General features: G+C 64.4%; 2 protein-coding genes across 2 annotated transcripts in view; one reads left to right on the top strand and one right to left on the bottom strand.

Annotated features, from left to right (window-relative positions):
• Positions 1-3,477, top strand: part of ANKMY1 (ankyrin repeat and MYND domain containing 1) — a 53,028-nt gene extending 49,551 nt beyond the window's left edge. The window contains exon 6 of the mRNA XM_082465301.1: positions 3,275-3,477. Within this exon, the coding sequence (XP_082321427.1) occupies positions 3,275-3,349 (75 nt within the window). The 3' untranslated portion in view covers positions 3,350-3,477. The remainder of the gene's footprint in view (positions 1-3,274) is intronic.
• The window catches only part of GPC1 (glypican 1), a 30,047-nt gene that overhangs the window by 12,713 nt on the left and 2,929 nt on the right, over positions 1-14,405 (bottom strand). The gene's annotated exons all lie outside the window — the stretch shown is intronic.

The following is a 14,405-nucleotide window of genomic DNA, read 5'->3' as shown; positions in this document are numbered from 1 at the left end:
CGCGGAGCAGGAGCCGGCGCGCGAGGGTCTGCAGCGGTGGCCGAGCTCCTGGCTCCTGGCGCAGCGAGCAGGGGGCGCTGGCGCAGTGGGCGCGGCCGCGCAGAGAGCAGGGGGGCCGCGCCGCCGGGCCTGCGGCAGGCGAAGGGGGGAGGGCAGGAGGGCGACGCGATTGGCGGGGAAGGGGCTTGCCGCAGTGGGCGCGGCAGGCATTGGCGGGGGTGGCGGGAGAGGGGGCTCGCGGGGGCTGCCGCAAGCGAAGGGGAGGGGAATGGGTTTGACGGAAGAGGAAGGGGGGCTTGCTGCAGGAAGAGATGGGGGCGGGGAGGGGTGGCAGGGGCGCTGCGGGGATACAGCGGGAGGCACGCGAAAATGGGGTGAAGGTGGGGAGCTGAGGGGAGGAGAGGTGGATTGGTGATGGACGCAGTGAGGGTGAGGGATCGATGGGGTGGACGCGAAGACTGGCGAGGGGGCTCATGATGGGAAGGGGGTGGAGAAATGCATGAGGGCGCAGACGAGGGCTTGTGGTGAGGGTGAGGGCGGGGTAGCATGGACTGAAGGTGGGGTTCTGGCGGTGGTGATGGGGGACGACAGGGCTGGAGATGAAGATGGCTAGGAGGAGGGAGTGGAGGTGAGGGTGGCGGGCCTGCGGATGGAGATGCGGTGGGACGGCGGAGATGGAAATGGGTATAGGGCGGGCGGCGGGCTGGGCCCGGGCGGGGTCACCGGCTTGGATCCCAGCTCCGCGGACGCCGCCCGGGATTAGCCCGAAACCCCTTCTCGGCGGCGGCTCCGGCGGCGGCGTCCCCAGCTGCGGTGGTGGTGGCGGCGGCGGCGGCGGCGGCGGTGACGGTCCGGGCGGGCGGCGCGCGACTCCGGGTGCGGGTGCGTGGGGGTCTAGGGGTCCGCTCGTGGAAAGGCGGAGGAGCGGGATCGGGCTGGAGGGCTTGGAGGAGGTGCGCGGAAGCGCAGGCGAGCGGTTCCGGCTGGAGGGCTCCGCGGCCGCCTCCCAGGGCGGCACTGCAGCCGCACTGGCGCGCACGGTGGAGGGCGGCGGCTCCCCGCGCGGCGACGCGCCTCCTCCCGCGGCCCCCGCCCCGCTGCGCTCGGCACCGCCCCCGTCTCCCAGGAAACCGCCGCGGCCGCCCCGCACCCCTCCCGCCGCCGGCTCGGCAGCCGCGCTCAGACCCCGAGCTTCCCACGGCCCGGGGCCCGCCCGGTGCCCGCCAGGCTCCTGCCGCCCTGCCCTACGGGGGGCTGCTCCCCATTTGGAGTCTGGTGCGCAGGGGAGCCAGGGCCGATCCCAGAATGGTGATGGGAGGGGCGTCAGCTCTCTCCTCCGAAGGAGAGTGGCAGCCCACTGCCTGAGAGTCCCCTCTCCGCATGACAACGACCAGATCCCTACTGCTGTCTGGGCACTCAAGGGCCACCATCGGTCACTCCCCGCATCCTCTCCCCGCCCTCTCCAGCCCCCAGCCTCTGGCCTCAGGGACCTGGGCCTCCATCCTAACGTCCTGATCTGCGTCCCTAGGAAATATCAGACCGCGCCTGGCCACGCCCTCCTCTGGCTCAGCCACCTCCTCCTCCTGGGTCACCCTCCCACACGCAGGACCAGTCCCCTCCACTCGCTGCAGCCCCAGCCCTGCTCCTTGCCTCCGCCGTGCCTGCCAGACCCACTGGAGAAACCACCCACTGAGGCCCCCCTCGCCGCAGTGCCGCCGTGCCGGGCCCCCCCCCCCCCGCCCCCACCCCGGCCGGCCTGCACAGGGACACGGAGACACGTGCTGCACAGGTAGCTCTGGAGCGAAGCGCCCTCTCCAAGGCGGCCCAGAACACTGAGGGCGCCTGAAGAAGGGGGTTCCACCAGGTAACTCCCAAGGCCGCTCTCTGCTGCCTAGTTCCTGCTCAGGGACCCCCCTCCCCCGAGCAGGCCACCCTGCCGGCAGGCACCGGGCTTGGGGGCGCCTTGGCGAGGCGGTGGGCCCCCCTGGATGTGGGCCTGGAAGCAGCTCTGGCTCAGAGGCCAGGCCTCTTCCCACTGGCCTTCCCACAGTGCTTCAGGGTTCAGGGCTCACACCGTGGCCTCAGAACAAGCTGGGGATGAAGGGGCGTCTTCTGTGCCCGTGACCCCAGGTCCTGGTTGCAAGGCAGGGGGCTCTCTCATGGGGCCTGGGAGTGAGATGCTCCCCGGAGGCCTCACCCAGCAGGCCAAGCTCAGCACTGGTTTCTCATCCTTGGCCCAAGCCAAGCCGCAGAGGGCATCACCCAGGACTCTACGCAGCCATCCCCGACAGGGGCCGGGTGGGAGCTCCTGGGCTCCGTACAGCTCTCCCATTTAGCTTGCCGTCCACCCAACCCCTGGGCCAGGGGGGGCAGCCCAGGAGATGGACTGATGCTGCCTGCCTCCGCCGTGTCCACCGGGGCGATCCTGGAATAGCAGAAGGGGACACTGCGGCCCAGGGGTCCTCTCAGCCAGTTTCCCACAAAGACCCAACGCAGGCCCGTCCATCCACCCCGGGAAGGCTGAACAGGCAGAGGGCACAGACTCTCAGCTGGGCCAGAATATAGAGCAGACCCCTGGGTGCCACTGAGGGAGCCCTCGGGGGCAGGCTGAGTCCCAGGCCCTCGCCCAGCACCGGCTCCATAAATCCAGAGGGGAAGGAACAGAGGGGCTCAGCTGCTCACCCCCAACTGAGCCACTCCCCACAAAGCCTGGCAGCCATCTCCAAGGTCATGGCCATCCCCGCTGGCATCCAGCTCTCACTTGCTGCTTCCGCTAACCCCTTGATCTCACGCACCCTTCTCCCTTGCCCTACTCTCTTTCAAGGCCCACTCACCTCTCCCTTCCTCCAGGAAGCCTTCCAGGTCCCTCTGGGCCAAAGCACCTGCCTAGCCGGTAACCTCCCTGAGCATGGGCGGCCCTCCCTGGGGGCTTTCCGATTGGCCACCCTTCCCAGCAGCAGGAGAGCTGCTCGGCCTGCTGGTGGGAGCCTCCTCTTCTCTCGCCTCTCTGCCCAGCATCCAGGCTGGACCTGGTGCTGAGTAACAAATACGTATAAAGAAAGGATCTCTGTGCAGCGTTGGCATTCAGGGAAATGAGGCTTAACACCAGCGTTGCCCCAGAGCCGCAGCCTCAGACCTCCCCCTCCCCTGGAAAGCCAGCACCTCCCCGACCCGACCCCTCCCCAGAGGTGGCATGACAGCCAGCTGCGTGCTGGTGCGAGGGGGGCCTGCGGGGGTGATTTCACAGTCCACAAGGACTCCCTTATTCTTCCAGAGTCCCCGGCCACCTCCTGATGAGATGGAGCTCTCACTGGGTGCCTGCAAGGGTCTCGGCCATTTCCGGGTTTGAGAATCCTTTCCTCTTCACGACAACTGCTCTCTCCCATTCTACTGCTGCCGGCGCCACACAGGGAGCTAGAGTGACATGCCCAGGCCACTCAGCTTGGAGTGCTGCAAGGGACACAGAAGAATCCTGGCCTCCCCCGCCTCTCCCACCGCAAGACCTCCCTTGATTCCAGTCCCAGGGGAATTCCTGAGCAGGAGGGCGGCGGCTGAAGCAGGAGCAGACACGCTCTGCCACCAAGCGATATGCAGACAGCCACCCGGAGGGCCCTGGGAGTTCTCAGGTGGGATGGTCCCCAGCTGCTGACTCAGCACGTCTGCCCAGGCCGCACCTCCGTGTCCAGCACACACCCAGCTCGCCGGTGTCGGGGCACCGAGCCCAGCCCCAAAGGCACGATTGTGAGGGCGTGCATGCAGATACAGCCAGGACACAGCTAACCGTGCATTTCAGATAAACGATGCATTATTTTTCAGAATAAAAGTATCTGGCCCCAAAGAACTGAAAGCAGGGACTTGAACAGAATCTTTTCCACCCCTGTTCACAGCAGCATTATTTGCAGGAGCCAAAAGGTGGAAACAGTCCAAGTGTCCACTGATGGATGAACAGATAAACCAAACGGGGCACATCCATACAACGGACACCATTCAGCCTTAAGGGGTCACGAAGCGCCGACACACACCACAACGTGGATGTACCCTGAAAACATGATGCTGAACGCGAGAAGCCAGTCTTGAAACGACAAATACTTTTATGATTCCACTTAAATGAGGTCCCCAGAGGAGTCAAATTCATAGAGATGGTAGAATGGTGATTACCAGGCACTGAAGAGAGCGGGCTGGGGGGTGGGGGTGAGTGTTTAATGGGTACGAAGTTGGGGAAGATGAAATTTCTGCAGGTGGGTGGTGGTGACTGCTGCACAACAGTGGGAATGAGCTTAGTGCCACTGAATGTACACGTAAAAATCATTCAAACGGTGAATTTTATTATGCATATTTTACCACCAAAAAAGCACACAATCCCCCCTCCCCAGTATTTGGGACATACTTATACTAAATATGTGGAGCTTACTTATACTAAAAATGTATTTGTTGTTTATTTGAAACTTAAATATTCAGGACATACGCTACAAAGTTATTAACTATCGAAATAGCAATTTAACTGGGTCTCCTGTAGTTTTATCTGCTAAATCTGGCGGCCCGGCCCTTTGTGGGGCGCGGGGAGAAGCCTGACCAAAGTCACTCAGGCTCCCCACCGGCAACTCCCCGCCACACGTGGGCATGTACACGTGTGCACTGTCTTCCAGGCTCCCTGGACGAGGGCCTCAGACCCTGCCCATGCCAGCGGCAGGAGGGCACAGGTGGATGTCAGAGCAGGGTCCACCTTCCCACAGCCCCCGGCCTCCTTGGAGAACAGTGGGCCTCACCGTCTCAGTCAACAGAAAGATACAATTATCCCCATCTCACAGATGGGAAGACTGAGGCTGGGAGGGTTCTGAGACTTGCTCAATGTCTCAAACGTGTTGCCTAGTGCTGGTCTCCTTCCACTGGCCCGAGTGCCTCCCTGTCTTCACTGAAGGGGAGGAAATGAAAGTGCTGGGCACCTGGGGGCCCACCAGCAGCCCAGAGGTCCCAGGTACAGAGATGAAGGCTCCTGGAAGATGAGGGCAGAGTGGTGGCCTGGCCACCCTGCTAGCCTGCACCACCCCGTCAGTGGCCAGGAGCTGCTAAGACCTAGGACACCGTCAGGCAGCTGGGCAGGAGCCCGCGGGGCCAGCGGCCATGCCCACCCCCCGCACGGGAGGGACACCTGCCGGGACACTCCTGCCAGCAGCACAAACCCACCAGAAAGGGCTCCCAACCTGGAGCAGTAAGGTGACCTTGGCATTTGCCCGCTCGCCCGGCTCCCCAAAGATGGGACCCTGACCTCCTGTGGGTCCTGGGGGCCAGTGGGAATGGGTGGGCCAGCCTATTTCCTGACCTCTCCAGCTCAGTTCCTCCAGGGTGGTCAAGCTGACGCATCCGTCAGGGAAGGGCCAGGTCTCTAAGCAGGCCGGGAGTTCTGCTCCCTCAGGCACCCAGTGTCTTGGTCCCCACTCTGTTCAGCCACATCCAGCAGGCAGAGGTGGGACGGTCCCGCCCAGGGCAGTCAGATTCCTGGGGCAGACAGCCCCATCCCCAGAGAGGGGTCAAAGGGGCAGTGACAGGCCCCACATAACCTGGGCAAGGAGAGGCCCCTTCTGATGCAGGCTGCCAGGCCCCTAGGCTGGCCGCGGGCTGACCATGAGTGGGGTCCTGCTGGCACTGTCTTACCCCCACCCTCCGACGTCTCTGCAGAGCCTGCAGGGCCTTCTGGGCCTCTGCTTGGGACTCATTTCTGAATACCAGCTGCCACCCTCCAAGGCTGCCCCAAGAGCCCTCCTGGCTGGCAGCATGGCCCTGTGCTGGGGCAGCACTCCTTCATCGCGGGCTGCCCCTCCAGGAGGGGCCTGCAGCCAACTCTTCTTGCAGTTCCCAACTTCTCAGGACCAGGGCCAGCCAAGCGGGAACACGGACACCATGAGACAGCGCTACCCAGTTCCCAACTTCTCAGGACCAGGGCCAGCCAAGCGGGAACACGGACACCATGAGACAGCGCTACCCAGTTCTCAACTTCTCAGGACGAGGGCCAGCCAAGGGGGAACATGGGACACCACGAGACAGCGCCACCCAGGCAGCAGCCGTAGTGACTGGGGAGCCCCTCCTCTCCAGCCCAATCCCTCTGACCTCCAGTGTGGCCCCTGGGCCTGGCTGGTGCAGGCTGGCCTCCCTCCCTACCAGGGGGCACTCTTGCCCACAGCCGCCTCTGGAGAAAGGATGGGCCTCTCTCTCCAACAGCTCCCCCCTGCCGTGATGCCCCCCTAGGACACAGCCCTGTGCTGAGCACTCCACACGAGAAACCAGTTTCACAACCACTCCACACAGCAGGCGCTGCTACCATCCCCATTTTACAGAAAAGGATTCTGAGGCACAGAGAGGTTCAGTAATTGGTCCAAGGTCACACAGTGAGGGAACATGGCACCAGACTTGAACCCTGGCGGCAGGATGGCTGCGTCCAGGAGACCAGGTTTTGGCTTCTGCTAGGGCCCCACCTCTTTCCTAAGACATATGCCACTGGGAATGGCCACTGGATCCAAAGGACACTGGCCCTGGGCTGGGGGTGACCTTGAAAACTCTAGGTAGCAGAGGAGGTGGGGGCTGGTTCCTTGGGCCAGGAATGCCTGGGGTGGGGGACCCACCCAAGGCAAGAGCCCTGCAAGGGCAGCGTGGGACCCTCGGGCCAGGAGGGGAGCTGGGGCCAAGCAAGCGCCTCAAGCCCTCAGGGAGGATGGGGCGAGAAGGTCACGACTCACAGTGAGAGTGGCCAAGCAGCACGTGGGCCAGGGGCCGCCCCAGGCTGGGAGGGGTCTTTGCTCTGCGGTCAAGAGCGACATGTATGATTGCAAACCGCATGCGTGTGTCTAAACCCACATGTTATTTCTCGTTACTTATAACTTACAAAAGTAACGCGTGGTCACCGTGGCCAGCAAAGCTGCAGCTCACGTGAAGCCTCTGACACCCGTCCAGTCCCTGCGCGGTGGCACTGTGGCTGCATTTCAGCACCGAGGACAGCGCCTGGCACACAGTAGGAGCTCAAGGAACACTACCGAGTGACTCAGAGAGACTGGTCTCTGTGTCCCCATCCCCCCCACCCGCAGGCAGCTGGCCGGGCCCCCGCTCTGCCCCAGTGCTCCCGTCCGGCCCGCCGGCTCTCCTGGGGCAGACATGGGGCTCCACCAGCCCTCGCGCCTTGGCTGAGGGCCCAGCCCGCCGCCCAGAGGCCTCCTCTTCTCTGCGCCCTGGGCCCCCTTGGCCGCTGGCTGAAGACTGCAGACCCGTTCTCAGAATAAAGAAGTAATGAAGTAAAAAATTACGCAGAGAACCATGAAGGAAGCTAGCTGCAGTGCTGCAGCCGTCGGAACGTTATAAACAGGCGCGTGAGGTGGCGTCCATGCGCTTTCCTATGAACATCCTGCAGGCCTGATGCCCATCAGAAACTCAAAGCTGTGGTGAGTGGAAACGGTACTCTGAGATATTTGCTAAAAATGTAAAGGACGTGAAAAAGTCAGCAGTTTGCACTGGTGACCAAGTCCCAGATTCTAGAATGCCATCGTCGCCTTGTTCATAGTAACAGGAAATGCTAAAGGTTAGCAAAAAAGGAGATGTAATTTCTTTCTCAGTCAAGTTCATGAACTCCCTGACTTCTAAACCTGGGCCTCTCCAGTGCACCCTGGTGAAGGAGCCCAGCCTCAAATGACCCGCCTTCACACCCACGTCTGTCCACCCCAGTTTGCCCATCCTTCTAGAACCATCCCTGGAAGGCCATCCTGGCCCCAAAGCAGAGGGGTGCCCCCTCCCCTCTGCCCCCTCAGCCGCTGGCTCCATCCTGCCTAGAGCTTCGGTTCAAGGGCTTCTCATGGGGTGGGACGGGTGTTTCGGGAAGCCACCTCCCACCTGTTCAGGAGTGTCTTGCACTTCATGGGGTCTCCGGCCTCCCTGTCCCCTCCCCTAAATGCTGTGACAACCAAAAACGCCCCAGGGGAACGGCTCCTGGTTGGGAACACCCACGTTATCCTGGGGCGGTTAGCTGTGTGTCTGACCTGCAGCAGCTCCCAAATATACAGTGACGGGGAGGTGGCAGACCCTGGGTGTTAGGTCACTCGAAGGGAGACCGGCAAGGTGCCTGGTGCCACTGCCAGGCCAGGGGAGGGGGGTCAGGCACGGCAGGGCTAAACGTTTTAAGAGCCTCATCCCTTTAAAATACCCCTATGGGTCCAGTGTGTCCCGAACTCCATGATGAAGGGAGATGGGAGTGAATACCTCAGCCAGCCCTGAAGCAGGTGGCATCACCCGTCTCCCCAGGGCCTGCAGATGGTCACAGGTGGGTGGGACGTACTTTCCGTGGCCCCAGACACTTGAGCACGCACACAGACGTCACACATGGCTCACCACAGGGCCCAGATGTCCACAGGTGGCCCCAGGCGCCAAGGATGCGCTCAGACACACACACGAGCCCGGACGGCCGCCCTCAGGTTCAGACAGCGGTCCTCAGCACTGGGGACACTGTCCAAAGGTGTAGCACAGGCCACGGACCTCCACAGGTTCTGGTGCTCATGGTGAGCCCAAGAAATGTCCCCGCCAGGGAGGCACAGGGCCACAGTCACTGCCAGGTGCGCCTGTCCAGGGCCTGGCTGCCCGCCTGACAGGGAGACGTGTTGGCCTGTCCCTCAAGCTGCTGGGAGCACTGCAGCCAAATCCACCCCCAGGCCACCAGCCGGGGCGCAGTGGCTGCCTGGCTCCGGACTGCGGGGTGTGGGAGGGGCTGGCGGCCCCAGCTGAGTTTCTCACTAGACCCTGACCTGCGGGGGGTGGGGCCCATAGCTTGGGGTGAGCACAGAGCGGATGAATGGATGGACGGGTAGGAGGGTGAAGGTCCTCGCCTCCTGCCTGGCCAGCCTCTCCTCGTCCCTTCCAGGCGGGGCGGCGGGGCTCGGGCGTTTGGTGCCCATCGGCGGGACCAGCTCTGACCTTAGGAGGCCCTCCTTGAGGTGGTGGGCTGGCAGAGCTTGGGCTGGAGTTGAGCTGAGCCTGACCTTCTCTTCTCCTGCCGGCCGGGCCCTCCTGCAGCCTAAGTCCTCACGTGCGCCTCTCTCAGGCCGGCTCCTCTCCCGGACACCCCACCCAGCCCCTCCTGGGGCTCGCCCACATGTCCCAGCCTTGGGGTCTGCCAGGGCCCGTCTTTCCTTGTACCTGTGGGAGCTCTGTGGCCTCCCCGCCAGCTCTGTCCTCTGGCCGACCTCACCCCTGCAGCCTGGAACGCACGCCCAGCACCTATGGAGAGGGCCACACGGATGCCCCCAGCGCCCCGACGAGGCAGGCTTGCGTGGCTCGCCCCGACCTCCTCCTCTCTGGGGCACCCCCTCAATGGGTGGCACCATTGCCTGGTGCCCACGCCAGATACCTGGGGCCAACCTGGGCCAGGGCAGCAAGGCCATGGAGAAGCTACTCCAGGGACGGGGCTCTGAGCACGGGGGACCCCTCTCTGGGACCCAGCTTCCCCACCTGCACACTAAGTGGTTGCACCAGGTGGTACTCGGCCTGCCCTACAAGCACCCTGTCCTGCCCGCTCTGGGAGGCTGGGAGGGGCTGCCAGGCAATGGGCCGGCGGAGGCCAGGGCACGGCTTAAGGACGCAGGGCCTTGGGCCGAGGCTGGGGCTGGCTCTTGGGCACTTCAGTGGGTGGGCAGGAGGGGTGAGGAAGGCAGGGCCCAAGCTGGGGCTCCGGCAGGGCCTCCGCGTGCTGGCCTCCTCCAGCCCAGGTGCTCCCCTTGGCCCCGGGCCCGGCTGTGGTCATCCTGTCCACCTGCAGGGCCCTGGGCTCGGCCACACTGCGACACCCGAGCTGATGGGAGGCCCACCTCACGGTGCTGCTGGCTGGTCCTCACCATCTCCTGGTGCTGGACCCCGGTTTCCATCTCCTCCCTCCCTGCAGCCCCGGACTCGGCCAGGTCGCAAACTGCCTGGCCTCCCCCTGCTGGCGTCCCAGCCTGTGCAGCTCTCCTCCTCCAAGATGCAGCAGGGGCGGCAGGCAGGGCGCTGGGCCTCCAGGGGGCCGAGGTCAGGGCAGATGGTGAGGGCGCAGGGTTGATGGAGCCCGCCGGGCCTGCCCTGTCATCCAGCCAAGCCTCTAGAACCCAGGGAGCACTTAGCACAAATCGGCAGCCAGCGTTCTCGGCTGGGCCACGGAGCCAGGAGCCAGCTGCCTGCCCACCTCCCCTCCCCACACCCTGCCCCGCATGCTGTGTCCCCTGCTCAGGGGCCCTCGCACTTGTTGGGGGGGACCCCCAGCCTGTCCACGGCAAACTGGTGCCAGTGAGTCACAACTCTCCCAGACGGGTGCCCCTGACCCCCATGAGGGTCTCACGGCTGGGCCCCTCATCGCCCACCCAGGTTCTGGGACGTGCCACAAGTGAGATGCATCAGCGGGTCGGCAGTTACCAGACTCTGAATGTCACAATGAGTGGCGCCCGGCCCTCCCCTCTGACTCAGCTGGAGAAGTTAAGGCCCACGGGGTGCAGAGCTCTGGCCATTTTCCTGAGAAGCTTGCAGGCTGGTGGGGGTGAGCAGCGGGCTGAGCATGGCCTGACACCCTCACTCCATCACCAAGGCTCCAGCGCACGTCTGAGCCGAGACCCTGAGCCTGTGGCACGGCCCTGTCCTGAGGAGCCACCCACCGAAATACCCAGAGCCCAGGACGCCCGCCCACTGGACGGGATGCGCCCAAGAGTGGGGCGCCGCGCCTGCAATGGGCTGAACCCCGACCCTCGTTCGTATGTCGGAGTCTTAACCCCCAGGACGTCAGGAGGTGACCTCATTTGAGGGTGGGGTCCTTGCAAATGTAACTGGTTGGGCCCCTAACTTGATAGGACTGGTGTCCTTATTTCCATAAAATGAAATTCAGAAGCAGGCCAGCACAGGGACACCTACTCATAAAGACAAACCCAGAGACTACAGACCAAGGACCCCCAAGGATCGCCTGCAACCCCCAGAAGCCACGAGAGGCCCTGGAACAGCTTCTCCCTCACGGCCTCAGGAGGAACTAGCCCAGTGACACCTTGATCTTGGACTTCCAGCCTCTGAACTGCAAGACAATAAACTCCTGCTGTGAGGCCGCCTAGCCTGCTGCACCGGTGCCAGCAGCCGGGGGAAGCGGACACACGCCTGAGCCCCAGCACCCAGCCCAGCCTGGCACCACGTGGGCGGTGCTCTGCACACTTACTGCCGAGGTTGCCCAGACGTGGGGAGCACCCCGGGAAAACAGGGGGAGCCCTGGAGAGCAGCGGGTGTGTTGGGGATGCCCGGGAAGCTGCGTAGCAGGGCCAAGCCCCGGAGGGAGGATGGTGACGGGCGTGTGCCGAGGGTGGGCATGGGGAGGGCCGCCCTGGCAGGAGGGGGCGCGTGTGCCAGGAAGGTGAGCCAGCCAGGAGCTGGCGGGAGCCAACGCTGAGGCCACAGGCAGACGAGGGGCTGGGGTGGGGCTGGCCTGGCCCCCTCAGGGGCTCCTAGATCTACCCAGGATTCCAGGATTCCTGCCAGGAAAGCCGGTATGCACCCCTCACACCCAGAGCTTCCCCTGCACCCATGGCGAGACCAAGAACAGTCGAGAAAGCTGGAGGCCCCCAGCCCTGCCCCTAGTGTAGGGGTCACGGCTGGGAGGACAGGACAGCCCCCGCCCCACAGCTGGGGACAGGGGGTAGGGCCTGGGGTTGGGGAGGACTGCAGCACCTCCGCCTGAACCATCTCCGCCCAGAGACTTCAGGCAGCTCAGAGCACCTGCCCAGGCCTGTTCCTAGACACACGTGGCAAGAAGGCCGCCAGCTGGCACGGGGTGGGTGGCCCCGGGCTGGAGCCCTCACCCTCCTGAGCCTGTGTCCTCTCCCGAATGTGGGTGATGACCTGACCCCACAGGGCTGTGCTGACGGCTGGATGTGGTCACAGCTGGTGCCAGGCACCAGGCAAGGAGACATCAGACAGGCAGGGCCTGGACCCTGAGTCTTGGTCTGAAATCTTCCTGAACGAAGCCAGGCCTCAGGGAGGAGGGTCTGGCTTATAGGAGAGCTGACCAACCGCTCACCACCTGGGCATGTCCAGGCCTGGGCCCGATTTGATTCCGGCGTGGCCTCGGGTGAGCCCCCCTCCTGGCCTGTCTCCCTGTCCAGGACCAGCCAGGCTGACACCTGTGCCCATGCACGTGGTGGCCTAGCACAGGCCCGGTGCACCCACACACCCTCCGTGCCCTCCTCCCGGCTCCGAGGCCCACCTGCCGCCTGGCGGGAGTGTCCTCAGTCCCTCTCCTGGGAGGCCTCCGGGGCCCTGCAGCCCTGTCCACCACGGGCTCACGCTGTTCCCTCTTAGGGCCGGCATGGAACCAGTCTACCAAGACCGACCTGTCTTGTCTTCTGGACTCACCTACCCCTGGATGGGACATCTGTCCACGACTCCTGGGGGACCTGGCCCGGCATGGTGCTGGGGACACGCCAGGGGCTGCTCTTAGGGTCGGCCAGCAGCACACAGCTGGGCCATCCTCTGCGTACACCCCGGGCGGGGTCACCTGATTCCCGCCCCTGGAACAGCCCTCTCTAGCAGGGCAGGAGCGGCGGGCCTTCACTGGACAGGCTCCCGGGACCAGCTCAGGGTGAGGCCCGGCTACATGGAAGGCCGAGTCACCGGCAGCAGTCGGGGTTGGGGCAGGGCGGCCCCGGAGAAGGCGCAGGAGGTGTTCCAGTTAAGACGAGTTCTAACCCGGCCTAAGCAGTGGAGTCTACGACCAGGAGAAGGCAGCTGGTGGCCCATCAGGGCCTGGCCTCGAGGCCCCATTTCAGGCCTCCAGGCCGGGGTGGCACGAGGCTTCCAGAGAACACAGAACCCAGGGCTGTTCAGCAGTTAATGCCACCGGCTTTGGGGTCAACAGACTGGGCTCTAGACCTCAGCTCCACGTGGGCCGAGTGCCCTGAAGAAAGCTGTGGGGCTTCTCGGACTCGGTTACTTATCTGTGAAGCAGGTCTGCAAAGACCCCTCCTCATCCGCTGTACCAGCTAGACAGTCACAGGGAGGGAGCCACGCTGAGTCTGGGTCAGCATGAGGGCTCCCAAGTGCCAGACACCGCCGCCTGCAGGCCCTCCAGGGGCCTCTAGGGCGGGGCGCACAGGGGAGGACACGCCTGAGGCAGCCGCAGAGCGCACGGCGTCAGCATGATCCCCTCCTGCAGCCTTCGGGTGGTCGTGACTACTCCCGTGTCACACGTGAAGAAACGGAGGCACAGACAAGCCAGGTTGGGGGTGGTGGTGGCCGGGAGGCCAACGTGGCAGGGCTGGCACCTGAGCCCAGGCCCACGGAGGACGTCCCTCCCCTCGGAGCAGCACGCGGCGTGGCCGGCACCGCGGCTCCAGCAAGGCCCCGGCCGCCGCATCGCGCAGGTGGCCCCGTCGGCTCCTGGCTCCCCTGGGCCCCCCACCTGTGGTTCTCCCCGCACCGCCCCCCAGCCCTGCCCTCACGCTGGAGGTGATGAAACCTCAGCTGCTCTAGTGGTGAAGGGCCAGAGCAGCAGCTCAGCTGGAGGCCACGGACCACCCTGGGGCCCCAAGCCAGGCACACGGGGCCTCTGCCCTCTGAACGGGACAGGGGGCACACAACCGTCCGGTGTGGGGCCGGGCTGTATGCAGATGGCCTGCGAGAGCCGCACGGCCGAGGGACAGGCTCGGCGGGCTCCCTCGGCCTCGGGCAGGACGGCACAGAAAAGCAGCGGTTTCCGCTGGGAGGCTAAGGGGTGGTCCTCGGTGGGGAGCCCACGGCCAGCCGGGGTCCAGGAGCAGAGGAGCTGCCCACCAGTCCGTGTTGCACTGACAGGCCCACGCTCCCCTCTGACCTCCAGCCCCGAAGTCCAGGCCCCTTCTCCCGTGCCCAGGCCCTCCGTCTCCCACTGCCCACCCACCACGGCTGGCAGAAAGCAGGCCGTGTGCGAGTCTTCAGCAAGTTTTGACTGAGAACCTACTTTGTGCCAGGAACTGCGCCAGGTTCTGTGGCTACTACAGAGAACAGTACAGACAGAGGTGGCCTCTGCCCCCAGGGCCTCAGGGAAGGGTCAGAGAGATACACGACAAACCGTGTCAAGTGTCAGGAGGCCGAGCAGGTGCTCAGGAAACATCTGGGGACCAGGAGCAACCCCACAGGCAGAGACAGAAGATGGCCGGCCCGTGTGCGCACGCGCGTGTGTGCATGTGCGTGCAAGTGTGTGCACATGCGTGTGTGTGTGCACGTGTGTGTATGTGTGTGCGTGAGATGCAGCATGGGGCTGGGCTTTTCCCCAGTGCTGCAGAGGGAGCCAGCTAGAGGGGCGGCTCCCCCTCACCTTCCATATAGTGCTCTGGCCGGAGGGAGGGCTACCTGAGCTGCGCAGCCTGTAAAAGGGGATGACCGTCGTCCTCATC

Source organism: Balaenoptera physalus, assembly GCF_965194825.1.
Source record: "Balaenoptera physalus genome assembly, chromosome: 6".
Lineage (NCBI taxonomy): Eukaryota > Metazoa > Chordata > Mammalia > Artiodactyla > Balaenopteridae > Balaenoptera > Balaenoptera physalus.
This window is presented reverse-complemented; position numbering and strand designations above follow the sequence as displayed.